The following is a 26015-nucleotide window of genomic DNA, read 5'->3' as shown; positions in this document are numbered from 1 at the left end:
GAGAAGAGTTCCGCCGTGACCACGACGCATATGGCCATCAGGGCGAGCGTGCCGTACGCAGTGGAATTGATATAAAGTCTTCCAAGCATTCCCCACCTCCGTCTTCCCCATCCCCACCTTTCACGTCTTCCCCGCTTTCTGTCAGATCATATTTGAAAAGGTCAACGACGACCACGATGACACGGAATTCGATGCTCAGACTTGCGCTCGGTGCTCTACCTCTCTTGGCTGGGATGGAGGGAGCTTATGCGGGGAGTAATGGGCTCGCTATAACACCCCAGATGGGATGGAACACCTGGAACCATTTTGGATGTGATATCAGCGAGGATACGATTGTTTCTGCTGCACAGGCGTTCGTGAATTACAACTTGACGCAGTACGGCTACGAATGTGCGTATTTCTTTCTCCTCGTTCTTTCGCGTTCGCGATGGAGTTCGTGGTGGTGCTGTGGGGATTCTCAAGTTAGCAAATAATGTGGTCACTGACGAGGCGGTTCTGCGCAGATATTCTTATGGACGACTGCTGGCAAGCGCCAGCGAGGGATAATGCGACTGGAGCCCCTGTGGCGGACCCGGACAAGTTCCCGAATGGCGTGAAGGATCTCTCGGACAAGATCCATGCAATGGGATTGAAGGTGTGGATACTGTTCACAATTCCTCCTCCGAGTGAATATCTCCGAATAAGCATGTTGCTCGGCTATAGTTCGGTATTTACAGTAGTGCGGGAACCTACACTTGTGGCGGCAAGTTCGGTTCACTTGACTATGAGGAGATCGACGCGCAGACGTACGCGGACTGGGGAGTCGACTACCTGAGTAAGTTCTTTCTTCTCCTTTCTCCTTCAATCTGGGAACGAGCCTTCTGTGATACATGCTTGAACCTGACATTGTGGCCCCTGTGGCACAGAATACGACAATTGCTACAACCAAGGCCGCGCCGGCACGCCTCTCATCTCTTACGAACGCTACAATAACATGAGCATGGCGCTCAATGCCACGGGTCGACCTATACTCTACAGTATGTGTAATTGGGGAGAAGATGGGCCTTGGAACTTCGCTGTAGTATGTGCATTTCCTTTGTTCTCCGTCCTTTACGGGCTGGCTGACTGACGGCGGTCATACAGACTATCGCGAATTCGTGGCGAATTTCTGGAGATATCTTCGATGTGAGCGTCTTCTCTGGTTTCAACTCATATGTGTACTCATATGTGCTAATGACTGGTTTGTTTTCGATCAGGTATATGATGGCTACGACGACCGCTGCCCCTGCACCTCCATGCTGGACTGCAAGCTCGCGGGCTTCCGTACGTCTCGCCTCCATCTGCTTCGCATCATTCTACGATAGTTGACATGATATTCTCTGTTTGCGCTGTACAGACTGTTCCATGACCCGAATCATCGACTTTGCTGCGCCGCTCGGACAAAAGGCCGGTCCTGGGAAATGGAATGATCTTGATATGTTGGAGGTCGGAAATGGAGGGATGAGTTACGATGAATATGGTACGTCCTTTTAATCTGAATCACCTCAGTGATGTCGACGTTGGAGATTTTACAATGTCACTAATTAATCCTATACGCACTGCAACAGTCACACACTTCTCGATGTGGTCCATTCTCAAGAGTCCACTCATTCTTGGGAACGACGTGACGGATATGGTACGTTCCACGCCGATTACACCAAATCTCCCTCTCGATCAAGACTGACAATCAATTTTTTCTATAGACCAACGACACCCTCGAAATCATTACGAACGATGCCATCATCGCTCTCAACCAAGATTCGTCCGGATCACCTGCTGTCAGGATCTGGAAGAAGGCTACGAACGACACGGGGAGTGGGACCGGGGATCTGAGTCTTTGGGTCGGCTCGTTGGCGAACAGGTGCGTCTGACCTGGTTTCCTGCACGCACTTCCCTACATATCCCACCGACGCTTTATCTCTTTCTATTCTCACTCTTGATCAATTGCTGATTTTCCTCTGGGATGCAGTGAATACGTAATTGCACTGATGAACACCTCGCCGAGCTCACAAGAGGTTTCGTTATCATTCAAGGAGATATTCGGGGACCAGGTACGTCGCTCCTTCCCTTCACCATTTCCTCCTTATTTTCCCTCCTCTTTCCTCTCCCCACATATTAACACGCGTTACTCTTTCGCGCAGGGTTCTTCCGCCCAAACAGCCTCCTGGACACTCTACGACCTCTGGCAAAAGGACAGCACCGGAGCCTGGGGGCTGAACACCGGGACGATGCAAGGGAGCATTCCGAATGTGAATATTGGGGCGCATCAGACGAAGGTGTGGAAGGCTGTGCAGGCGAGTGGGTCGACGACGAAGAGGAGGGGGAGTGTGGTTGAGTTGTAAGTGTGGGGGCTTACGCCGTAAGTCGTAAAGGAGAGGGAGTCAGAGGAAGTCGCGATATCAGAAAGGGTGGTTCAGTAAGGAAGAGACCATTGGACGATTTCTTGGACGTAAGTACGCATATGCACGAGAAGAGACAAGGATCTGTATGTACGAATGATAACGATATCGATGGCGGTTCTTAGCAGGACCGCACTTTTGGGCCACACATTGTCGCGATGTGGCACAATGAACAAAGACCGGAATTGGCCGACTGCAAAGCAGTCGCGTAGAGCCGCCCAGTGCTGCAGCCTTTGTCTTCATCCACAACAATCTCTGGACTACTGGCAAGCCCTGCATCTCTACAAGCTAATAGAACACACTGACATACTTTCCACCATCTACCGTCAGTCTTATACCGTTGTTTCTGACGCCAAAGAGCGAGAGGTACGTCAAGCCACCTCGACTTCATACTCACTCCTCCCGGCTCGGTAAGACAATCGTTTTATTGACATCTATGTGCCAAATTCCTTGGATAAACCTCAGCATAACCCTTGATCTTCACAGAAACCTTGGGGAGATAGACTACGATGTGAGTGACTCAAGTGGCTCAATGACTATCATTCTCCCCCAGACTATCAAAGTCTAACGCTCTAATATTGCCACTGCGTAGCATGGTCCATGTCGCCTTGCCAGTGGAAATGCGGAAAAACATAATCGACATGATCGTCGAGGGCCGCAGCGAGCACGATCTTGGCCCCAACACGACTCTGCCATCTCTTGCTCTGGTCGACAAGTGTTTCCGAGTCCTTGCCCAGAAGGAGCTGTACTCGCGCGTCTATGTAGGGCCCACCGTATTCGAGCGTCCGCTCGTGCGCACTATAGAGCTGCTAGCCAGGACGTTGATAGAGAACGTCTCACTCGCCGCACTCGTCGTCGAATTTCACGCCGGGACGATGGCCGGAGGCATCGAGGAACTCCGTCATCTTGAGACTTGCATAGTGCTATCACCAAACCTTCGCTTGTTCGAGCTACGTGGATGGCCTACTGATGGCATACAGGAGGAAGAAGTACCCGCGCCGCCGCCACCACAAAACCCGTTTTGGCCTGTTAGGTCTACTATCCTCAGGCCACCTCCCAGAACTTACGTTTACAGGGTCGTCTACAGAGGCTACCTTGACGCCATCTTCCTCTGTCTTTTAGAGAAACCTAGCTTGCGAGCTCTCATTCTGTCTCCAAAGAGACTTCTGCAGGGGGTGTCACCGCCATTATGGGATCGACGATCATTTATCACATTCATGAATCATCTCACCAACCTCGATACCGTAATATTAGATAGGCAGACCATAGGTCGTTCTAGCAACGCCCTTACCGCCAGAGTACTTGACAAGGCCGCATCGACTTTGGAACGACAACACCTTCGTCGTATAATGATTGACATGAATCGTACGCGCGCAAGCGTGTCGATCCTCGACTATCTAATCACCGAGTCTGCGACACTCCCTAACGCTGAAGATATTGTTTTCCCAACAGGGTGCAATCAGCTCAAACGTCTCTACCTCGGCGGTTGCTTGACGTGCGATTCAGATTTCGATCTGCTCTCTGAGGTCGCTCCCAATCTTTCAGAACTGTCGGTGCAGACATATGAAGGCTTTCGTATCAGAGACAGTCCTAGCATGTCCATTGCTCCTGCTCTCCGTATATGGTCTCCCTACCTCGTCAAGCTTGTCCTCCCGGACTATCACGCCTGGCCTGGCCGCTATAGAAGTGTATTCCCTGAAAGAGAATCTGAACTACCGAACCATACCGAAGTCACCTCTATCGCAGACATCATCACCCAGATGCCCTCACTGCGCGTTCTGGGCATCAGCAGACAGCTAATCGCTCCTCATCATTTCCGTCGTGGTCCCAAGGCCCTCGTTAGCCTCAATTATATTATGGCCCCGCGCTTCCTTGATGCCTTCGCAGCCGTTTTAGAAGATCCAGCGTGCCTTCCCAATCTGTGTCGTGTCTGTTTCTCTGTAAGGGATTATCAGTGTCCTACAAGGCCATCGATAGATGCGGTATTGGAGGCGCGAGACATCGAACTCTATGAGACGGACGCTGAGTGGGAAGCCTGGACGGACGAATTAGATCTTCGAGAGTACTGTATTTTTTTTGTCTTGAATCTCAGATCATATAGATTGACAGCTCCTTACTTCTAGGTGAACGCTGAGAGTCCGAGTGAAGGTGACGTATGAAGACAGCCGTGAGTGTAGTATAGAAATAGAAAATGCAGAAGTGCGCGTGGTACTGAAAGGAGAGACAGAAAATTCAGGCGACTACAGACGCCGCGCAGAGGGCCAGAGTGAAAGACAACTACCGTAGAGAGGAGGTCGGTAGTGAATTTGTAGGGATTGAGATTGTTGAACGTCGCAGACCAAAACGCATTGGCAGGTTGATTGTAAATCTTTGTATAGTGTCTCGTGCATTCTTGCCTCCCAGAGTCTTCGTTGCAGGTCCTCAGTCCTTGCGCGCAGGTATAGCTCTGACCCACAACCCTCCCTGGAAGTAGTCTATGAGCATCAAAAAAAAATGGCATGCAATATATCAATGAACGAACTTTTACAAACGCTGTTACGGAACTAGCTGGCCATATCCGCTCGATAGCTTGTCGTCCCTTGCCGTCCTTCCACCTGGGTGGCGGTAGTGACCCTTCAGGCTGAGCATCAGGAGCGAGGTCGAAACGTTCAATCTGTTGGAGCATTCTTATGATGAAGAACGACATTTCGTTGTACGCGAAGTTTTGTCCCAAGCACTGTCAGATATCATCTTGTTTTAAATATGCTTTTCCGGGATGATATATTGAAAAATTACCAGTCGAGGTCCGGCATGAAATGGATGGAACATGAATGGGTTCTCTGCAAGGCTCTTGGCGCACTCGGGATTGAGCCACCTCTCGGGGCGAAATTCAAGAGCATCTGCACCCCAAAGGTCCGACCGACGCTGGATCAAGAACGTGTTGTACAGAATAACCGTGTTAGGTGGGACAGCATATCTGGGGGTATCCCGAGTCGCCGGGTATGCGTGTGCCGTGTGGTCAGATAAACGAAGGTTCATGGGCACTGGAGGAAAAAGTCGCATAGTTTCATTGATGACTGCGCGTACTAGAGGGGTTTCAGGTCCAGCAAGGATACACAAAGCAACCAAGAACAGATGAGACGCACGGTATCTCAATTCCTTCATGTCCTCAGTCGATGGTAGGCCATCGTTCCCGTATGCATGTAATACTTCAGCGCGAAGTCTCTGGCAGGTATCTGGGAACATAGCGAGGAAGTACACAACAAAAGACAAGACAGACGCCGTCTAATGAAACTATTAGATTGCTCAGGCATCAAAACAACTGGTACGTACCGTGTCCCGTCCTGCCAGTAGCATATTGAGTATCTGGTAGCCAATCGTCTCCGGATCTAAAAGTAACAATATGTGGGTAAGTCTACAGGTAACCATACCGAAGAAATACAGTTGTGATACCGTCTGTGTTCTCCGTCAAGTGACTCAAAAAAGTTCCCTCTTCGCCATTCGTCTCACTACGAGGCTGAATGGGTTTCTGTCTCAATGCAGATTGTATGATCGGTTGAAGCCATTGCTGTACAATTCTTGTGCTCTCCGATGTCTTGTCTTTGAATAACTCGAATAGTGGCCATGGTTTCCCTATCCTCGTTCTACGAGCGATCTGAACCTGTATGTCCTGAAGTAGACTCGGTAAACATCGTGTCGTATTCAGTCTCGACGGACGAAGATCAACCTCAAATGCCCAAGCAAAGGTACCGAATTCATCATCAATTGAGCTTCCCTTCGGTCCCATCTTTGCACGGCCGGCGACGGGGAGTGACCCATGGAGAGTATTCAAGCAGTTACCAAAGAGGAACTCTGACGCGGAATCGATAGTAAAGCGTGCGAAGAGGTCCTGAGCATCGAACGCTGCATTCTCACGAGAAAAAGTCGACATGAGGCCCAACGTTGTATTTGTATGGTGATCGAAGATGGTAAAGTCGGAGACACGGTCTTTTGCAAACCAGGGCCTTGCAATGGTGCGATGCTGTTGACTGCTTTAGGCCAGATAGACTTCCGAGAACTTGATCGAATACACGCACGGCTTTCCACTCCTCATGATCTCTACATCACGATTAGAACCGTGATCTCCAAAATGTCTTCATCGAAAGGCAGAACCCACCTGTTAAATATACCGTTACCGAGAAGACTCTCGCTGCAGATTATATGAGCACGAAATATCAAAAGACTAGAATGGCACACTCACAAGCGCTCCTGCCAGTAGTAATATCCTTTATTGAACCACTCAAAACCTGGCCCAGTAAGCATATACTTGACATGAGCATCATCTATCGTCCATATCTGTAGATAGATAAGACGTTACATCAAAGGTAGGGCGAATATGTGTGCGCACCTGATCTTCCCATAACATTCGTAAATTGAGTGTCTTACAGCCATATTGCTCGAAAAGGTCGTCCATGAACTGCATTGGATAGTCATCATGGAGAGACTGGATGAAACCCAGAACAATGTCCAGATTTCCGGGCCACTTGCCGCGAACTCTCGGAATCGGAACGGCACCCAAAGCGGCTGCGTCGGAACATGGATGCGCGCAGTGGTGAACGTCCGGATACCTGGTATATATTTCTCGGAATGCAAGGCGACTCACCAAGTGCCGCACGGTCTCTGCGGTCCTTGTACCAGGTCCTCAGTGCTCCAGTAGCTGGAACCGACAAGGCATACACAGTCACTCTAGAGAACGAGCCTAGCTTGAATCTGCAGAAGGAGAACACGATGGCTAGAAGTATTTGTGGTGCGAAGACATTCTTGAGGACATCGATAGCGAATCGGAGACGATAGTGACGAGGATGCATAACGAGTGCTAACAAAAGGATAAAAATGAGTTAGACGTTAACTAGGGCGCCAGTATCGCGACCGACGCCAGCCACTTCTGAGCCACCATGCTATAAGAGGCTCTCGTCAGTGGGATGGGAAAATCGAAGCCTCTGTGATAAGTATTGGCGCGCAAGAAGGCTTGAGCTTGGAGTTTCGTGCTAGAAAGAAACAAAAAGAAACCGCTCGTTCGTGGGACCGGTTTCGAGTCTACCATGCGGTGGACATTGAGTTTATTATCGATTTCTCTTCTATCTCCTCGGACCTTGTTGCCTGAAGAGTTGTTGAAGAGAGGTGTGATACTGTGATGCGACAATGATGTCTTTGAGTACTCAGCATCTGAAGTCCTCGTCCAGGTTGATTATCGTGATTATTCCTAAGTTTTCGTCCTTGCAGAGCCTTCGTTGGATATACAACGCGGGCCGCTTCCTTGGTCCTCCTGACGAAAAAAACCGGGGTTCGCCGGACTACGACCCCGGGCGCGCGTGTTTGATGAGTCCAATCGATAAACGCCTTTTGCCCCTCCGCCCTCCACGGCGTTACTTACACTGAAGCATCCGTAGGCAAGTTAGGCAACCGATTTTTCCTCAATAACCTCGTAAATGCTTCAATTTAATGACATGCTCTTCGTATACACTTCTGCCAGACCCGAAAGTCTCCAGCCAAGAGCATACATTTCCAGGTGAGTCGACGCGAGTGAGACTCTCGTATCGTTGATACCATCTGTCTCTCGAGCTTCACTTATCGTTGTTGCTTTTGTTGCGGCGTGTGCGATCCTCGATTTCAAATAATAGGCGTCGCTTGCTCCTCTAGGGCTCAGTTGTGTACTTACATATATAATAAAATGTCCAACGATCGTAAGTAGGATGCTTGCTCATTCTCCGTTGTTTTTCAAACCTCACTTACTTTGTGTATCACTGAATCCTCATGGTGGTTTGTCGAACAGCATCCAGCATGAGGCTGCCTATCGAAATATGGCGATCTATTCTCGAGGAAATGCTCCCTAGCGAGCGCAAAAGGCAACACGACCTCACCCCCAACTCTTCCGTCGCGGCGTTGGCTCGAGCCAATACTTTCTTCAGAGATCTTGCACACGAATACCTGTACAAGTACATCTACCTTGGTCCAACCACGTTCCGGTGTATGCTTGGAGAAACCCTCGCGTTATTCAGCAGGACGATGGCAGAGAACGAGTCCTTAGCTGGACTCGTCGAGGAGATCCATACAGGAACCATTGGGGGAGAGCCTGGAGAAGCATTCCACCTCCTTCGAATCCTTCAATCTGTTCCTAACCTACGTGTTTTCGAGCTTCGCGGATGGGCCAGAGTCCATATAAGCGTCATGCCGATCTTTGAAGTCCTACGGGAGAAGCATCACTTGCGAGCACTCATACTGTCTCCCAATCGTCTCCTGGGCTCCTCCTCTCCTCCCCTCTGTGACGTAGAAGACCTCGTACTTATTCTTCATCATCTCCACGACCTGGAAACCGTCTCTATCGATTCATTTACATGCTGCTCTAGAGATGACGGTTCTACTCACGCCCTCTATCACACCACCTCCGACCTTCCATCGATGCGCGCCACCATCTCCCATGACTTTGCATCGTCCATGCAACGACTACGCGAGCGTCGTCAGATAATCATATCGGCATCACCACTTCAGAACTGGGATTCTGGCCTCGCACAAAACACATGTCCCACTATACGGCGCCTCACGCTCATCAATTGCTTGAACTCCGATTACGAGTTCCATATGCTATCGTCATTGGCCCCAAATCTCACCGAGCTCAATGCGGCATCATCGTGCACCCACCTCTGCGACCAACCTCCGACTACGTTCATAGCACCGGCTCTTCGCGTCTGGTCAGATCAATTGGTCAAGCTCGTCCTCCCAGAATTTCGTATCAAGTCAAACGTCATTTACCCGAACAATCCAGACGCCCAATGGGCATCACGCTTTCCATTCAGCGAGGACGATACCATCGCGAATATTATCGTCCAGATGCCTCGTCTTCGCGTCCTAGGGATAGCAAGAGGGTCTATATCCCCAAAGCATTTCGTTCGCGGGCCGAAGTCTCTGATGTCTCTCAATCTCTACCTTCCTTCGAGTTCCCTTCTGTACAATCCATCCGGACACATCCTTCCGGAAATCGTCGCTGTTCTGAGGAACGAGACTACCCTTCCACAGCTGAGACATCTCTGCTTGACTACCGAAAGGGGAGGTCCTAACACATCGTTATTGGAGGATGTTGTGAATATGCGGGGTATTGTGTTACACGATAGGCCAAAACAATGGGAATCGGCGTCCCAGGAGCTGTGCGGGTTATCGGATTAACAGGCCAAATCATAAAGGTGGATGTTCGCGTCACGAGTGGTCAATCATGTAACTGTGGGCTGCAAAATAGAACAATACTTCTTGTAGACTACAGCGCGAAAGCGCACACATCAACCTCATCTTACTCAAGACCCAACCACGCCACCTCAACCCAGTCGTATCCTTCCCTCAGCCACCCATCGCTCTCCGAATCTAACCTCGCCTGCGCATCAAAGCCATGATCTTCCCCTACATCCTCGTAATAATTCACCTCCGTCCCCTTTCCACTCAACTTCTCCCGTATGGTGGTGGACACCACTTCGTGACAAGTCTTGACTCTCCGCGCGGATATGTTACTGCTCGACGAGATTTGCTCCGAGTCCTTAGCAAATGCAGGAAAACACTCCTAGGGGTGTAACGAACAGATTGGCCGGACCAGTTTTCCAAAATTCCAAAATTCGGTTATCCCAAAATGGATTTGGCGGTTTTGATTACATAATACATCCATATATGGATGTGTGGCGACCAGCTAACCCTGTTGTTGATGTGGCGGGCAGCCAGACATTTTTCCTGATGCAATTGAAAGCTCAGATACACTTTCTCTGAGACTGACACCTAGATTCTATGGTAAAGCCTGTTGTTCAAACATATTTTCAATGTGTTAGGTAGGGTCTATGTCGGTGATCTCGAGTCGATTTGGCGGTTAAATTAGGGTTAGGGTTAGGAATATAGGATCACTTCGAAACAGCGGATTTGATCTGAAGTAGGGGTTACTTTCTTAGCAAAATTTTCTTCCCAGGTCGAGAAAAAAATATCTGCGGTTTGACATGAAGTGGTGTCCACCACCATACGACCTCCACGAACCTCCGACTCCCCACCGGTGGAACGGCGTGATCTGCACTCCCATGATAAATCCACACCCTCCTCGGTAAAGCCTCGATCGTCTTGACACTTCCATCTTCGCGCGCGGTTCCGCTACGCTCGATACGTTCAATGGGGAAGCACTCCTCATCATCCAAGCCTATCATCTCAGGTAATTTACCGTGCAAGACCGCAGCCATCCCCATCTCCTCCCTCTCATTATAGGTTCCCGGTTCTGGAAACGTCCCGTCTGTGACGACGCTCGGTTTCTGACCCGCCTTGACTGCAGCGACAAAATTGGTGAAGGTCGAAAGGGGAGCGGAGTTTCCGAAAAGAGTGTAGGATTTCGATATAGAAGATAAGGCCCCGGAAAGAAAGAATGGGTTGAGAAGGTCGAGGACGGGGTAGGCTGGGATGAGGGCTGTTATGCCGGGTTTGTTGGTCGAGGGAGAAGGGCTCGGGTGAGCAAGTGCGAGTTGGGTCGCGAGGTAGCCCCGGCCGATTCGCCTGTCAAGTCAGGGTCAGCCGTTCGAGTAATATCCCTGATCAAATTAAACATAAGTACGGACCTACAGCCATGATCCTCGTCAAATCCGGGGTCACGCCTGGGTGTGCCTTCGCGACGATACTCGGGAAAGAATTGAGTATCCATTCCCAGAGAGACACACAGATATCGGTGAGGATGTCTGCTCCTGTAGCTTCGGGGAGCAGGCGATAGTCTGGCGAAATGACGATCGCGTTCTTGGAAAGGGCGAATTGCAAGAGGTGGGAGGGGAACCAAGCGGGGCCACGGTTGCCTATGATCTGGAGGGTCCGACGCCGATGAGAAAATTATGACATGTATTCGAAGGTGGGATGGAAGGTATGAGACGTACGAGGAATCCGCCGTGAATGCGGACGATAACAGGGCACTGATGGCCTTCAGGAACTGACTTCGGTATGAGGATGTCAGTCTCGATAGGATGCCCTTCCACTACGCTATAGATTTCGGTGGACACATCGAATCCCTCGAAGTTGGCAATAGCGGTCATAATTTGATGTCAGTGTGGTCGTGGAGAGAAGATGTTGGTGTGGTCGAGTAGTGAGAGAGCAAGTCGTGCGAAGCATCAAGGTATTTGCTTTATACCCTACCCCAGTGGCGGGAGCAGCTTATGAATAGTGCATTCTTACTCAGGAATGGGTCGAGTAGTCATTTCTGTTGTTTAATTCGTCATCATGGGAGCACGGCGCAAAGAAGAGTCGGGAGAGCGGAAGCCCTTTCAAAGTTAGCAAGTTTGATTTCGAGATGATGGGTTTGTGAGGGGAGAAACACACACGGCTACGACTGGCATTGTGGCGAGAGGTGGCGACTCAGATTCATGTTTGGTCGTATTTGCTCTTTGTGGCACTGACTTACAGCTCAAGGCGAACTTGTGGCTTTGAACGCCCTGTCTTCGAAGCTGCAACACCAAGCTCCGCCTGTGAGAGACTATGGTTTCGTACGTGTAGCCTTTTTGCGCCTCAGTCTATCGGAAAATCCACACCTTTGAATTACTCATCGAAAAGGAAAGGGGTTCATAAAAATTCGTGGCAAGTCATATATCAAATGGTAAGAAAGTAATGGCGAGTTGAAAGCGAGGTCAATATACACGGAAACAGGAGAAAAGAGGAAGAAGAGAAGAAAAATATTTGAGCGATATGCAATCAGATCAGATCCAGGCTTGTCCGTCCATCCGTCCGTCCCATCGCCAACGATCGCCACCTCACCCCACCCCGAATCCTAATAACGACTGGACTCCCCACGCCCTTCCATCCCATGCCATCTATACCGATATGTATGCATGCAGCAAGCAGGGTAGTCTTGAATGTTGAACCAAACCCATAACGCCTATCCTCCATGATCCTCCACCTTCAATTAACGACCCTTCGCGGATCCACGCATTCCATCCTCCACCTCAATATGATGCAGCCTCCATTTCACCCAGCCGCCCTTCATATATACCCCAAATAACGCTCCCAAACCCGTCAACATCTACGCCACCTCCCAATTAAGCGCGCCGAACGCTTCCAACTTTATCAATATCCGCAGCGCCTCCCAACTCCAACTCGTCGATATCCACAACTATGCAGCAGCGGTGGCGGCAGAAGGCACAGCGGTCTCGGTCGAAGCGGCGCTCAGGGGAGGCTTTGGCGAAGTCGAAGTCGAAACGGCAGGCGCGGGCGCGGGCAAGCCTTCCCTCAACTCCTCCTCGATCGCTCTCCGTCCTTCCTCCGTCAGCATCGGCATACCGGACTCGATGTCCTTCTCGAAGTACTTCGGGACGAATCTAAAAAGGACAAACAAGGAAGCGCGACAAAACCACGATGTTCATTAACAACAGCACAGAGGGAAGGTGACGAGCTGGGAAAGGAGCGACTTACTCAACACCCTTCTTCTTCCTCTCCGCCGCCTCCTCTCTCTGCCTCTGCTCAATCGCCTGCTTATACTTATTCGCCTCACCAAACTCCTTCCCGACCAGCTTATTCGTCACTTTCTCCCACAGCTTCCTGCTCTCATCTGGTAACTGTCTCTCCAGTGGCCTTACTGTCTTCGGGACTACGTTCAGGTGGTTCAGATCGAGTAGGACGTTCCAGTCTTTGCTGTCGTCTGGGGATGAACCTATGCGGACATCGGCATAAGCATAAGGACGGGATAGACAAGCGACAAATGGGGGTGGGAGGAGAGAGTTCACCTTTCTTGAGTGATGTTCCAGAGGAAGAAATGAGGGAAGCGGTAGTTGAGCCGGATGAAGAGCGACGCCAACGAACAGTTCCCCGCCAGGAACCCTCCAGGTTCGCAAGAATGAGGGCTTTAGGAACATGCTTCACCCGAGTCCATTCGACGTGGTCGGATGACGAAGGGTTGTAGGTGTGTATGCAGCCTTCGATGAGATATTGCGACTTTCCGAGCCAGGACTAACGGCGCAAAAATATCAGTATGCAGTCAGGAGTTTGGAAACAGGGACGTGGTGGGGGTTGGGCGACGCACCTCTTCCTTGTACTCAATTATGGCCCTCAGCTGTTCGCCGTCCCCCACTCCTTTGCCTCCCGTACATGTAATGATTGTGCTCTCCGAAACTGTCACATACAGGCTTCCCCTCAACAAGCCATTCACGACCGCACTCGGATGCGTCACCTACAAAACCGAATCATCGATCAATAATGACCATCAAGCAAACGAAGAAAAAGAACAAACCTGGTACTTCTCCCCCTCCCCAGGTCCACCCTCGATTTGGACAAACAACCCCTTATTCTGACTCCCCGGCCCAATCCTCACCGCCGCCGTACTCGTCACCTTCGCCGAAATCTGGTCCACACCGGCCATCGCCATCTTCTTCGCCGGACAAGTCACATAGAAAGACGAAATCGGCGGATGATGCGACACCTGCTCCGTCAAATAAACGATCCTGATCTTCCCATCGTCCAAGACCCCACTCTCTGCCTCCCTCCCTGCCTCCGCCTCGACCACGACAGCAGCACCCTCACCACGGGAAGGGTCGACGGACGTAGACGTCGACACCGCGCCGTCCGTACCGACAAGACTGAGATTCGACATCTGCGCGTCCACATTCGACTCCACAGTCGATCCCGTTCCTCCAGAATTACTCGACGAAGTGTCCACAGCAGGCGAACTATACCCCGCCCCGCTCAACTGGCTGAACTCGGGGCCGTGGTGCGGGTGTAAGTGCAACTGGCCACGCGTCTCGCTCTTCACGCTTTCGGCTCGGTGTGGGTGCGGGAGTTTGGGCGCGGAGTCTGTGAGGGCGTGGTGTTGGATGGGAGGTTGGCTGGGGTCGGCGGGATAGGAGACGGGGATGACGTCCCAGTGGGAGCGGAAGTGTTCGCCGAGGACGGAGTTGTAAGGTTTGCATACTTTGCCGCGCTGTTGTGGATGTCGAGGATCAGTAAGGTATACGAGGGTGAGGGTATAAATGGGAGATAGGAGGAAGGTAATAAAAGGAAACATACTATATGTCTGAGGTCCTTTGAAAACGTGAATCGGAGAACGGCCAGCATTCGCTCAAAGGGATCTTCAGAGTCATTGATACTGTGTTTCGTGCAGCCGATAGGTTAGCAGGCTAATTCAAACTTGATTACCACGGGAACAAGACATACGCAGCGAAGAGGTCTGGTCGGTCAAGATAGTGCCAGTACTCGAGGTTGGGAACAGGTTCGAGCAAGGAAGCAGGTAGTGAAAGGCGCCTGTGAAAAATATATGGTTGGTTAGAAGCCAATACTGATAGAAGATAGCCCGAAATAGAAGATCGTGGGAATGCAAGTCAAAATAATGGATGAAGTACTAGAGAGTACAGATCCATACATCGACGAGTTCGTTCGTCGCTGGGACGGCAAGACGGTATGATATTAGATGCACCTCGGAAAGCAGCCTTGTTTTAAAGGAAGTCCCGTTGATGAAGGCTAATCGTTACAGGCGCCACTTGGACAGCTGCTGTTACGCCACATGCAGCAGCGTTCGGTTTTTGGCTAAGAATAGAACAAATTGATCTTCAACGAAACGGATGGACCACAGAAGTGATCCCAGATATTCCTAAGGGTGCGTTGTCCGCAAGTTTTCCAGTGACTGGATGATTGTACGGGAGAAGGAACACTAAAAATGTAGTAGAACCTAACCCATGGGTACCGCGCTAGGTATTTCATGGCTCTATAGCATTGCATCCGCTGTTCATTCGTTTGATGATGCACAGCAGAACAACAGTCCTGAAGCTGAGCAACACAAGGAAAGCTCCAAGGAATCCTCTCTTAGGATGAAGATTGACGAGAACGCGCGCCAATATAGGTTCTATCGGGGCAACGCTGCGAATTGGCTTAAAACTCATGTTACGCTTGTGGTGCCAAGCATCTATAACATGGCGCTACGACCCCTCCAGCCAGAACGCAGACAAGCTGCAGACCACCAAGCATCACCCCATGGCGTGCACAGGAGACAAAACGTGCTCAACCTTGGCCACACTCCAAACATTGCCGAAGGCAGACGTCAGCAGTGAGAAGAGTGTACTCACATCGACGCGATGTCCTTTACACCCATGCACTTCTTCACAAGCTGCATCAGCATCTTCAACTTGCCACCCTCCCCTGTGTCTTCGGGCAGGGTGACTGGTGCGGCCAGTGCGTCGTCTTCCGTCGCCGCAATATTTGTATCCTTCTTCGAGTCGGCCATCGTGATTCTTCGTGACAACGAGCGCGGATGGAAAGCAAAAACGAAAGCGAACAGTCAAGGAGACTAGAAACCTCTGGAAACTAGTCGACGAAGTGGGGTAGGAAAGGGCTACGGAGAAGGAGAGAGAGAGAAAGAATGAAGAGGGACGCGGATAAGCTGTGACTTTGTCTTGCTGTAACTGGCCTTCAAGCCAAGCCTAAGTGGCTGTAGCGGATTTCCTTTTCGAGCGACCGTACGGATGAAGTCATTTCTCTCCGCGGTTATGTGCGCGGTCCGCTCCACCGGAGGCTCAAATTCATTTTGGCTTAATTTTCTCCAAGCCTCCGTCGCGTCTTTTCGTCTTCGTCCCCGTACTTAGTCTCTTCCTTCCGTCTGCTTCAAAGAACTTTTTTTCTCTTGCTGGATATTCCCAGTCTTTGCTAGGATAACAGGTCGATGCCTCTACTTGATTCCAGCAAATTGTCCCCGAAACTTGGGCGTGTTGTGAACGAACGTTCGCCGGAAGCTGCGCCCGGTTTCCTGCAGCTACGCATGCGTGGTGACGCACGCCTGAGCGTTTTCCTCGTTCGACGTGATTTCCGTGCCTTGGTGCTAGGATAGTCTGAGACCAGTGGATAGATTTGGGAACGGCCAACTAAGGATATTTTTGAAGGCCATTATCCAGACCGGCGGGGAGCACTTGGCTTTAATTTTGAGGAATTCGAACAGCGGAACACGCGCTTGTTGTCAACACAACCGCTCGCAGCCCGTCTCTCCAAGTCCTCCAGCTTCGAGACTCTGCGAAAAGCACCTTGGCGCGAGCTTCGCGCCTGAACCGTCCCGTATCACGCTGTATCTACAAATGGTCGTGAAGGAAATCGTACCTGACTGTTGCTGGTTGCTCTCTTTCACAATCAGCATGTCTTTGCCTTGGAAACTTCTGTCTTCGGCTGCTCGAAGCCGTATATAAACAAGCGACCTTTCCTCTCGTGCTCGTACCCTTTCTTCTTTTCCCCCGTCGATCTGGTATCGGTTGTCCTTCGTCCTCGTCCCTTTGTCTTTCTGCTCGCTGTGCGGCTTTTGCTCCCCTGCTCTTCTCTGCACGTCTTTCATTCGGGCCTTTCTTCGTTCACTGTTTCCGTTCCCTTGCAATTGTATTTCAGCACATACTTCAGCACATACCGACCATCACCACCAGTTCCCACATATCGACAATGTTCTCCACCCGTTTCCTTACCCTCTCCGTCTTCGTCGCTCTCATCGGTAGTGCATTCGCGTTGCCCACTCCCGGGACTTCAATCCTCGCCGCTCGCGTACGTTCTCGTCCTCTCACCTCATCCCTCCTCATCCCCTCTCAACTAATCATTCTTCATTTATGAATCAATAGCACGGCGGAGCGCAAGAAGAATCCGAACTCTTCCTCCGCGAAGTAGCCCGCATCGCAGCCCTCCAGGCCCGTGAGCCCACTCCCGCACCCGAGCCCGTCCTCAAAGCCGACTTCTCCGGCTTCGAACCCGACTACAAACGTTCCCCTTCCCCTGAACCCGTCCCAGAGCCTGCAGCATCCGGGCCTGTAGACGATCTCTTCGCTCGTGAGATCTCTCGCATCCGTGAGGCCGAACTTCAACGCCGTGATCCTTCGTCTACTACGACCATCACCGTCGGCGATGTCACCATTAAGCAGCAGAGCAAGCGTGTCGAGGAGGAGGAGGAGGAGGAGGTAGAGGAAAGGTCATTGGATAGCGACGGTGACGACAGTTCCGCTGACCTGCTCAGCGCTGAGCTTAACCGTATCTCTGCTATCGCGAAGGCGAAGAGGGAGGCGGAGAAGGCTGAGTTGTTGAGGCGGGAGTTCGAGAGGATTGCGATTGTGACCAGCAGGCCAAAGTCCCAGGGTAAGAGGGAGGTTGTTGAGTTTAGGAGGACGGAGGAAGGGGAGGAGTTGTTGAGGAGGGAGATTGAGAGGATTGCGGGGTTGCAGAGGAGGAGTGAGTGAACGGTCGACGGTTACAAGTCATTGGTGAGTCGCTGTTCTTGGATGGTTCTTGTATGTCGTCGATTTACTAATTGTCGTATGTACTCTGCCTTAGCTCTCATATCGTCGCTCTCTTTCTTCCTGGGCCGGCGAGAACTTGGTCTACGTTCTTCTGAGCTGGTTTCCCCGATGTGCGAGTTGGTATAGCATGTCGTGTTGTATTTCATAAGGGCTTTTTGGTGTACACCGGAATATATGTGGGCACGTCAGGTTGACGTTGGACAAGGACTTTGTGAACCGTGTCGAGTGAAACGAACTCTAGTCGCCAGAAGCAAGGCAAGACATTACGCCACCGCCACTGGTTGAACAACTCCGACCCTTTCTACGCCACTGTAAGTATCTCATCCTCTTCTTTTCATCGGACGCATTGTGTCCCTTTCCGCTCTCCCGTTCGGTACAAGTTGGGTTTGACATCGACCACGCAGCCAGCGCTGTGGAATGATTCATCGCTTGGGAGGCTTGTAATCGCGGGTGCCACATTACCCTAGTACCATCCTTACACCTCAGATGCTCAAATCACAAAGCGATATATTACGCCACAACCATAAGTAATAGTCCATGTAAGTAAAAGATCGTGGTCACCAAAGTAAAAGTAAACCCTGTATCGTAGAAAACTTAGTAATAACGTCGATAACAAAACGAAGCACCGTCAAAGTCCACCCACACGAATCAGAGACCGAAAGATCCCGACAACATAACTCCAGACAACAAAACAGAACACGAAAAGACATATCACCCGCTCAATGAACCGGTCCCTCCGCATACAACCCCTCACTATCATGATACCTCTCCATCTCCGCTCCCTTCATTCCAGAACCCCCCGGCCCATCCAACTGTATCGGCCGATAACTCGGCGCCAGAGTCCTTGTCGCACCGACTCCAGCCACGCCCTTCCACCCATGATGCCTGATCATCACTATCGCAAGTACGAGCAGGACGAGCAGGAGGAGGACGGCACCGGAGAGGAGACCGAGGATCGCGGGGACGTAGTTCAGGAGCTTGTTGATCGACGAGTCGGGCGATGCGTCAGAGTCCGAAATAGCATTGGAAAGACTATCGCCCGAGACACCTTTACTCGATCCATAACCATAATCACTGCTGGAGCTCGAAGACGCATACCACGCCGAACTGGTATACGTCGACGTCCCCGCAGCGCTAGCAGTCGACCCAGACTCGGGGAACGACGCGCTCATGCCCGTCTGGCTCGTCGAGGCTCTAGCGTTCGCGATGAACGCGTCCAGGGTGTTTCCAGTGATGGGCGCGTTGATCCCCAGTACCATCCCGGATTGACAGTGCGTCGGTGCATCGGGGGTTTTGCCGAGTTGACGACAGTAGGCCCAGATGGGGGTTGTCGAGTCGTTCACTGTGACGGTGAAGGTGGGGGACTCGGATTCGAGGAGGGAGGCATTGCTGACGGGGGTGCTATAACATACGATGAGATGAGATGTTAGTGGGAGAAGAGAAAGAGTGAGTGGCGTTGAGAGAGGACGTACAAGCCAGAATCAAAGCCGCTGGGCTGATTGTAGGAGTTGACGAGTTTGGAGCAAGGAGAGGCGAAGGAAGATTGCGTGACCGTATGGTTATTCACAGAGCTACATAAATCGCGGAGATCAGCCCCTTGTCATTGTCATAGAAATCGAGAAAATGTGAGAAAAAACGACCCACAAATGAAAAACGACCTTCTCCCCCTCCTTCGCCGTAATATTATTCGGAATATAAACCAAATTCGGCGTAACCCCATCCCCTTGCAAGCCCCCCACAACAACATCATGCACCTTCTCGCCCGTAGCCTGTGCCGCCTGCGTCGTCGAGAATCGCGCAAGCGTCTGATAGTTCGCGAACGTCTTCACTCCGGACTCGGGCGAGTTGATGGCGAAGGTCATTCCGGATTGACAGTGAGTGGGTGCTCCGGGTGCGGCGCCGGTCTGACGACAGTAGCCCCAGATGGGGGTGGTGGAGTTGACGGTGATTTCGAAGGTGGGGCTGCTGGTGGCAGTGAGGTTGGTAGCGTTGACGGGGGTGCTGTGGGCGGCCAAGTTGAGTGTCAATGTTTTGTGTTGAGATGGGCGTAGAGAAGGGTGACTTACAATCCTGAGTCGAACCCGGAAGGGGTGCCATAAGCGTCTACGAGCTTGGAACAAGGAGCCTCGAAGGACGACTCTGTGACCGTATGGTTTTTCACCTGGCTACTCACACAAAGGTCCGTGAGCGACTCACTCTTCATCGACAGAAAATAAAATAAAGAGTACGACTTACAAATGGAACCTAACCTTCTCCCCCACCTTCGCCGTAATATTATTCGGAATATACGCCAAATTCGGCGTCACCCCGTCTTCCTTCAACCCACCCACAACGACATCATGCACCTTCGGCTCCCCAGGCATCACACCCTGCGTCGTCGAGAACTTCGCCAGCGTCTGGTAGTTGAAGAAGGTCTTCTCGCCGGTGGGGGGAGGGTTGATTCCGAAGACCATGCCGGACTGACAGTGCGTTGGTGCACCGGGTGCGGCGCCGGATTGACGACAGTAGCCCCAGATGGGGGCAGTGGTGTTCACGGTGATGTTGAAGGTGGTCGCGGTCGTGGCCGACGGGTCGATGGGCATGCTATTTGTGAGTGAGACAGGGGGTTAGAATTTATTTTGCTGTTATGAGAGCAAAGGGAGGGACGAGGAAGACGTACAAGCCAGAGTCGAAGCCAACAAATGAGCCTGAAGCATCGGTCAGCTTCGAACAAGGTGCGTCGAACGAAGACTCGGTGACGGTATGGTTCTTCACATGGCTGTTTTAGTATCAGAAAAAGAGGACGATGATGGGCCATCAGCGTACAGCACAAGGCCAAAAAATAAGTATTGAAGGGGGACGTACAAAGTGAAGCGAACGACATCCCCGGGTGTTGCGTTCAGGTAGGGAGGCGAGAATGCGAGCATCGGCGTGACACCGTCTGCCTGAAGACCTCCAACGGAGACTTCATGAACGGTGTAGGCCAATGCGGCGGGTGCCACCGCCACCGCGGCCAGGGCGCTCAGTAACGAGAAAGCCGAACCGAGCATCGTTCGTGAATGTCGCAGATTAGTCGTTATTCTAGTAGATGAATATATCTGAATAAAAACAGAAGACGAGAGAAAGGAGACGGAGCGGAGGAGTGAAGATGGGGAGAGGAGAGGAGAAGAACAAGAAGATAGGAAACGAGGATGAGGCAGAGATTCGCCAGAACGAACTGAAGTATTTAAAGGATTGTTGCAGATCCCAGCTCGCAGAAAGGCTGTTATCATACCTGAGCAGGCTGCCCGAAAAGCCCAGATTGATCAACAATGCTGTTTCATGCCCGTCAGACGTTTTGTTTCTATTCGCCGCGCAACCCAGGTAGGGGATAGGGCGAACAAGAACATGGGAAAGAACGCATCGCCTCCAGTGGCTTTCAATAGAATTTGAGCGACGAGGCCGGGATTGGGCAGATTGACGTGGCCGAGATCAAGAAAGTGCTGTGGTATGGTGTGTTCGGTGAACTCGATGACTTTTGAGGTATGGTCTTGTCTGTTGAGTACTGAGTTTCCAAATAGTCGAGCTTGTCGTCCATTGCGCCTACTTGTATCTGGTATGGTCTGAGACATACGATCGATCGTTGTACACAGACCGAGAAACTATCCTCCGCAAGTACTCGTTGTTGCCCTGAATACGAAAGAATATCTGTGCTCTACATCGTAGAATTCTATACTAGCCTGAAATAAGGCTAAACGCAACGATCACCGACGAGGAACAAACATCGGAGGTGAACATGCTTGGCACGCCGTGAAGTAGAATTCTCCGTCACCTCCGTCCCCACTCAACACCACGAGACCCGAGCGCATCGCTCGTTCAAAGCCCCAGGGGCAAAGAAATTTCAACCAGCGAAAGGCTGCTCAAGAGTCAAGACACAGGTTTCACCACATAGCGTAAAGCGCTGGCGTTGATCGACCCGAACGAGAGGAACAAGACATCGCTTTTTCTTATCCTCTCCGAGCTCCCCATCACGGCTGTAAACCATGCCGCTCGCGAAACTGAACAATGCACGGCACTATCACGTCCGCGGGGGAGGTGAGGCCTCAGGCTGAAGCAAGAGGGGCGTGCAGCCATGGTGCGTGGTTGGAACGAGTCTGTGTCCGAGAGTCAAATCGAATGGAAAGGCGCACGGGAAGTGGATCAGTCCGACGAGGGATGATTTGCAGAGAGGCTGAAACATGTGTTCCTCTGACTTTGAAAGTGAGTCGCAGTATAAGAGCAGGTCGAGGCAGACACTGTCGATAGTGGCCCGCCTCCGCAGGCTTCTCCCGACGCATCTGCACAACGTTATCTACATTCGTGATGCAAGGGAGAGTACAGCTCCTCGAGTATGAGTCGAGCGTCTATACTTGTCCGAGACTGTTACCCCGAAGGCCATTCTTCGGGATGATGAAAACGAGATGGGAACGAGGACAACAATGACAGGCTGCTACCAGCGTGCAACCGTCGACTCGGACCCGGTGATGGTGATAACTTTTTTCAGCGCCAATATTGCAGACACCGTTGCATGCATCTCTCCATGTCCCCAACCATTTCGCTTGTAGAGCATAAATGCAGCTACACTTCTAAGCTTCGCAGGCACGCTCGACGCGCAGAAGGTATAGGGCACTGGTGACGCATTACGGCGATTTACAAGATGAAGGTACGAACTTGAGAGTATGCATTAAGTGGATGATGCTGTCATCTGAGTGGGCGGTTTGTGGAGAGGAAACGGTATGACGACTGCCGATTTCGAGTAGACCAAATGGCAGGTTAGCATTAAGGGAAGCGAAATATGAATGATAAAGCCGCCTGCACTCCGGAGGCGTCCACAGGAAAAGAGCAGGATACAGCTGCAGTGGACGTTCAAAAAACAGAAAACATACGAAAAAGGCACGCATTTGCGAGAACATATGGACAAAATCACGCGAGTCCGGTGCCGAAGCCGAAGGTGGAGGGCAACGGCCCCTATTGCATCCGTCTCACCTCCGCCAGAGTTGCCATTCGCGGTATCCTGCCGGAAAGCCGTGACCCTCGGCCGGAGGATGGCTGGAAGAGGGCGCTCGGTTGAGGTCGAGAATAAGAAGCGGGGTCGGTTGACCGTAAGACAATAATATAAGGGACCATGAGAGACGCTCAGCCGTTCCTCTTGGCCCTCTCTCCCTCTTACCCCCATCTCACGACCCTCGTCGTCGTCGTCTTCGTAGCCCCGCAACAACTTGGGCAACGTCGTCGGCGTTTTTCTCTCGACAAGACTTAAAGGGAGTCGAACAGGCTCTTGAGCATCGTCCAATTCAGTTTGGTCGAGGCAGACGAGAGAACGGGCGTAAAACGCGTTCTTGATTTACTTATAGGGATCTTCGAGCGCTCGCACAGGATCTGTATGTCCTTTTTTTCTGTTTCAGATCCATGTCCAGACCTGATGTTTCTAACATCGATGGTTGCACGGCTTGCGTGGCCTATTCTCGCCGTTTCTGGCTGCAGCCGATTAGCACTGCCGAGCACGTCCTGGGATCCGTAGTGACTTGCTTGCACAGCGGATATATCTCGCCCTCATCCCATCACAGCGCAGGCCTCTTCTTTTCCGCCTCGTTTGCTCTTTGCTTTTCTTCACCATGGCGGGACTCAGTACAGGAGGAGTCCTCCCGACGGTTTCGACTTCGAGCACGGCGCCTATCGCATCTGCGACGCCTTCATTCGCGTTCACTAATGTTCCGACAATGTACACCTGCGGACAATCTGTAGTCACTTGGGATTGGACGTCCACCGACGACGCAAACCTTCATGCCACGGTCGACATCCTCATCACTGACAGCGGACTCGTTCAATCTGCCGCGCCAAGCAACACCCTCAGTCAACCCACACAAACGACCACAGCCTCGGTATCGAGTACTAGTCTCCCGACGATCAACACAGTGCTTGCGCAGGACCTGGATGCGGCAACCGAGACTTGGACATGGGAAAAGACGAACGTAACGCAAGGGTGGTACATCCTCCAAGCATACGTCTCTTCCATAGACACCCTCGTCGCATCCTCCAACTTCTTCATTTTCAACGGAACCGACACTTCATGCTTCGACGGCACCGGCTCCTCTTCTTCTGCTTCCTCCTCTTCGTCCGCTGCTGCATCCTCCACACCCGCCGCCACTTCCGGCTCTCTCACCAGCACCTCCACATCCACATCCACCGCAGTCGCCGCCATCTCCCCCTCCGCCTCCTCCCACGCGGGCGCAATAGCAGGCGGCGTAATCGGCGGCCTAGCATTCCTCGTCGCCGTCCTCGGTTCCCTCATCTTCTGCTTCCTCCGCCGTCGTCGCCAACCCACCCGTGCCCGCGCCCGCGCTCAGTCCGACCTCTCCTCACGTCGTATCCACGGCTCGCCCGGTGGTGGTGGTGGTGGTGCGATCGCGTTCGGAGGCGCGTGGGACGCATTGACGAGTTTGCCGAATCGGAATCGCCATGGTAGGAAGAGGAGTCGGAAGGTTAGTGAGGGGAAGCATGAGTCGTCGAGCGCTGAGGGATTGGCGGTGAAAGCTGGACCACCTGCATATGGGTTCGGTATGCCGGCCGATGCCTATGCGGTCGGTGCGGACGGGATGGGTATGGGTATGGAGGGATCAGGGAATGCGCATGCGCAGGGACGTGGGACTAACGCGGGACAGGGACATAACTCGTCCTTCAGCCAGAGCCAGAGCGGGGATTCACACACCGTTGTTGATATCGGCAGGATGGGCAGTTTCGGCGGCGGCGGAAAGGGTGGTAATGATAATGGTAATGGGGGATGCATCAGCGCACCCGGTGATTCAGACGAAGACCTCTTCGCGGAAAAACTCGAGCTCGGGGACTCTGTCCATCCCGACGTTTTGCCTCTCCATCCCCCGCTTCCTTACGCCGCCGCCAACCCTCACGTGTTCAGTTCTTCAACGACGGCGCCTCAGATTCCGCCGTTGGCGTTGGGGAGCATGAGCACGCGGAACTCATCGACCAGTTCCGTTTTCCGATCTTCGCAGCAACGGGCGCTGTCGAATCCCTCGCCTCCGATGTGGACGCCCAATGGGACTCCGAGGGAGAGCGTGCAGAGTATCGATAGCGTTATGGCCGCGCGACTCGTCCGACCCGCATCATTGTCCGTCTCGCATGCTTCCGCTCCGTCTTCGCCACACGGCCATTCGTTCTTCAGTGGGGGCTCGGATTCGCACCAGCATCAGAGTCAGGCGCAGAGGAGGAGACAGAGCGCGGAGGTGATTCCGTTGGAGAGGTCGGGGAGTTCGGCGACGAGGAAGGGAGCGAGGAAGCCGGTGCCGAAGTATGATTCGAGGGAGTTTCAGGAGATGGATGCGTATGATGGGATCGTTGGTAGCGGGGAGTCGACCGAGTCGGTTCCCCACCAAGCGGGTATGCCGACGTTGCAGCATCAGTCGAGCTTTGGGAACTTGAAGCCGATGAATAATGTCCTGATTCCGGATATGCCGCCCTCGAGTATGCGTTGAGGGAGCGGATGTGTATTGCCTGAAGATGGTATGTGTGTATGCTTGGGGATGGATCGAGGTTTGATGTGCTCACGGGTCTTCTGTTTGCTTTGCCTGACGCAGGCGTCACTATCCGCTTCGTCGTTCGGCGTCGATGATCGTTCTCGTCCCTCGCTCCGCCGGTTCCGGGGCAATTCTCTCTCCCAACTCTTGCTCGGACACTTGCTTGCTCGCTTTTCTTGCTTTTCTTGCTCTGCCCGTGCTCTGGACACTCCACTCCCGCCCAATATCAATATCTATCCTCCCGTTCCCCCTCCCCTCTGGTCCCACATCCTTGCCTTTCGCATTACAAAATTCCGTTCCCGTTTATTTGTTGCTCGCACGAGCATTGATGTCTCTTTATGCCCCTTCGCTTCTCTTCTCTTCGTTCCTCCCTTCTCCCGTCCTCTCGAGATACCACTTGTCTAGTATCTATCCCCACGAAGGCCTCTTCTCTTCGTTATTCATAACAATCAAACAAGACTCCTCACCCTATCCGTATCTCACCACACTAACGAACTTGTCCCACCACACACCACAACCACCCGCACCACTTATCACTTACGCTACGTTACGTTACATTGCTTAAGCACTTTCTGCTTCTTGACGAAGAGTCCTCGTTTTACTTGACTGTCATTGCTTGCTTGATCGCTTATTTCACGCTGTTGTATGCTTAGGACACAAGACTTTTGTTCAATTTTTCTTATCTTTTTTTTTTTTTTGAGAGAGAGAGTTCGCGAGGTTTTTGCTGAAGTTGAGGTTACAGTATTGAGAGGTGACGACGTATTGGCATTTCTTGGATAAATCAACGATGGTGTATATGACGATGGTTATCATTATCA

At 51.9% G+C, this 26015-nt stretch overlaps 8 protein-coding genes across 8 annotated transcripts; 4 read left to right on the top strand and 4 right to left on the bottom strand.

Moving 5' to 3' along the window:
- The first annotated feature begins 155 nt into the window (after positions 1 to 155).
- STEHIDRAFT_85286 (alpha-galactosidase) lies at positions 156 to 2588 on the top strand. The gene is made up of 11 exons (XM_007308850.1): positions 156 to 390; positions 504 to 634; positions 703 to 814; positions 906 to 1060; positions 1123 to 1164; positions 1236 to 1302; positions 1376 to 1498; positions 1587 to 1654; positions 1722 to 1879; positions 1988 to 2069; positions 2160 to 2588. The coding sequence occupies exons 1-11, from the start codon at positions 177 to 179 to the stop codon at positions 2358 to 2360; spliced, it is 1353 nt and encodes a 450-aa protein (XP_007308912.1). The 5' UTR covers positions 156 to 176; the 3' UTR covers positions 2361 to 2588.
- Positions 2589 to 4698: 2110 nt separating this feature from the next.
- Positions 4699 to 7296, bottom strand: STEHIDRAFT_171571 (cytochrome P450 monooxygenase CYP63). The gene is made up of 11 exons (XM_007308849.1): positions 7039 to 7296; positions 6784 to 6959; positions 6637 to 6731; positions 6553 to 6585; positions 6473 to 6494; positions 5850 to 6417; positions 5730 to 5785; positions 5543 to 5681; positions 5193 to 5482; positions 4939 to 5133; positions 4699 to 4880 (listed from the first exon to the last, which is right to left on the bottom strand). Exons 1-11 carry the CDS (start codon positions 7241 to 7243, stop codon positions 4839 to 4841), a joined length of 1821 nt encoding a protein of 606 aa, XP_007308911.1. The 5' UTR covers positions 7244 to 7296; the 3' UTR covers positions 4699 to 4838.
- An 810-nt stretch (positions 7297 to 8106) lies between these two features.
- Positions 8107 to 9596, top strand: STEHIDRAFT_114629 (uncharacterized protein; the record flags this gene model as incomplete). Its single annotated transcript, XM_007308848.1, has 2 exons — positions 8107 to 8119; positions 8209 to 9596. 2 exons carry the CDS (start codon positions 8107 to 8109, stop codon positions 9594 to 9596), a joined length of 1401 nt encoding a protein of 466 aa, XP_007308910.1.
- A 121-nt stretch (positions 9597 to 9717) lies between these two features.
- On the bottom strand, positions 9718 to 11467 carry STEHIDRAFT_134261 (alpha/beta-hydrolase; the record flags this gene model as incomplete). Its single annotated transcript, XM_007308847.1, has 5 exons — positions 9718 to 9893; positions 10189 to 10190; positions 10422 to 10943; positions 11002 to 11240; positions 11312 to 11467. 5 exons carry the CDS (start codon positions 11465 to 11467, stop codon positions 9718 to 9720), a joined length of 1095 nt encoding a protein of 364 aa, XP_007308909.1.
- A 1070-nt stretch (positions 11468 to 12537) lies between these two features.
- Positions 12538 to 15633, bottom strand: STEHIDRAFT_65725 (uncharacterized protein; the record flags this gene model as incomplete). The annotated part of the gene is made up of 9 exons (XM_007308690.1): positions 12538 to 12742; positions 12837 to 13074; positions 13214 to 13370; positions 13444 to 13590; positions 13651 to 14106; positions 14170 to 14337; positions 14424 to 14502; positions 14571 to 14657; positions 15476 to 15633. 9 exons carry the CDS (start codon positions 15631 to 15633, stop codon positions 12538 to 12540), a joined length of 1695 nt encoding a protein of 564 aa, XP_007308752.1.
- Positions 15634 to 16633: 1000 nt separating this feature from the next.
- On the top strand, positions 16634 to 17874 carry STEHIDRAFT_149678 (uncharacterized protein). Its single transcript, XM_007308846.1, has 3 exons — positions 16634 to 16925; positions 17000 to 17632; positions 17703 to 17874. Exons 1-2 carry the CDS (start codon positions 16827 to 16829, stop codon positions 17606 to 17608), a joined length of 708 nt encoding a protein of 235 aa, XP_007308908.1. The 5' UTR covers positions 16634 to 16826; the 3' UTR covers positions 17609 to 17632; positions 17703 to 17874.
- Positions 17875 to 18189: 315 nt separating this feature from the next.
- STEHIDRAFT_141904 (uncharacterized protein) lies at positions 18190 to 20697 on the bottom strand (the record flags this gene model as incomplete). The annotated part of the gene is made up of 7 exons (XM_007308845.1): positions 18190 to 19069; positions 19141 to 19239; positions 19313 to 19669; positions 19735 to 19833; positions 19904 to 20251; positions 20328 to 20426; positions 20513 to 20697. The coding sequence occupies 7 exons, from the start codon at positions 20695 to 20697 to the stop codon at positions 18388 to 18390; spliced, it is 1869 nt and encodes a 622-aa protein (XP_007308907.1). The 3' UTR covers positions 18190 to 18387.
- Positions 20698 to 23280: 2583 nt separating this feature from the next.
- On the top strand, positions 23281 to 25155 carry STEHIDRAFT_161295 (uncharacterized protein; the record flags this gene model as incomplete). Its single annotated transcript, XM_007308844.1, has 1 exon — positions 23281 to 25155. One exon carries the CDS (start codon positions 23281 to 23283, stop codon positions 25153 to 25155), a length of 1875 nt encoding a protein of 624 aa, XP_007308906.1.
- Positions 25156 to 26015: the final 860 nt, after the last annotated feature.

Source organism: Stereum hirsutum, assembly GCF_000264905.1.
Source record: "Stereum hirsutum FP-91666 SS1 unplaced genomic scaffold STEHIscaffold_16, whole genome shotgun sequence".
NCBI lineage: Eukaryota > Fungi > Basidiomycota > Agaricomycetes > Russulales > Stereaceae > Stereum > Stereum hirsutum.
The sequence above is the reverse complement of the archived record's forward strand: the minus strand, read 5'-3'. Positions and strand labels throughout refer to the sequence as shown.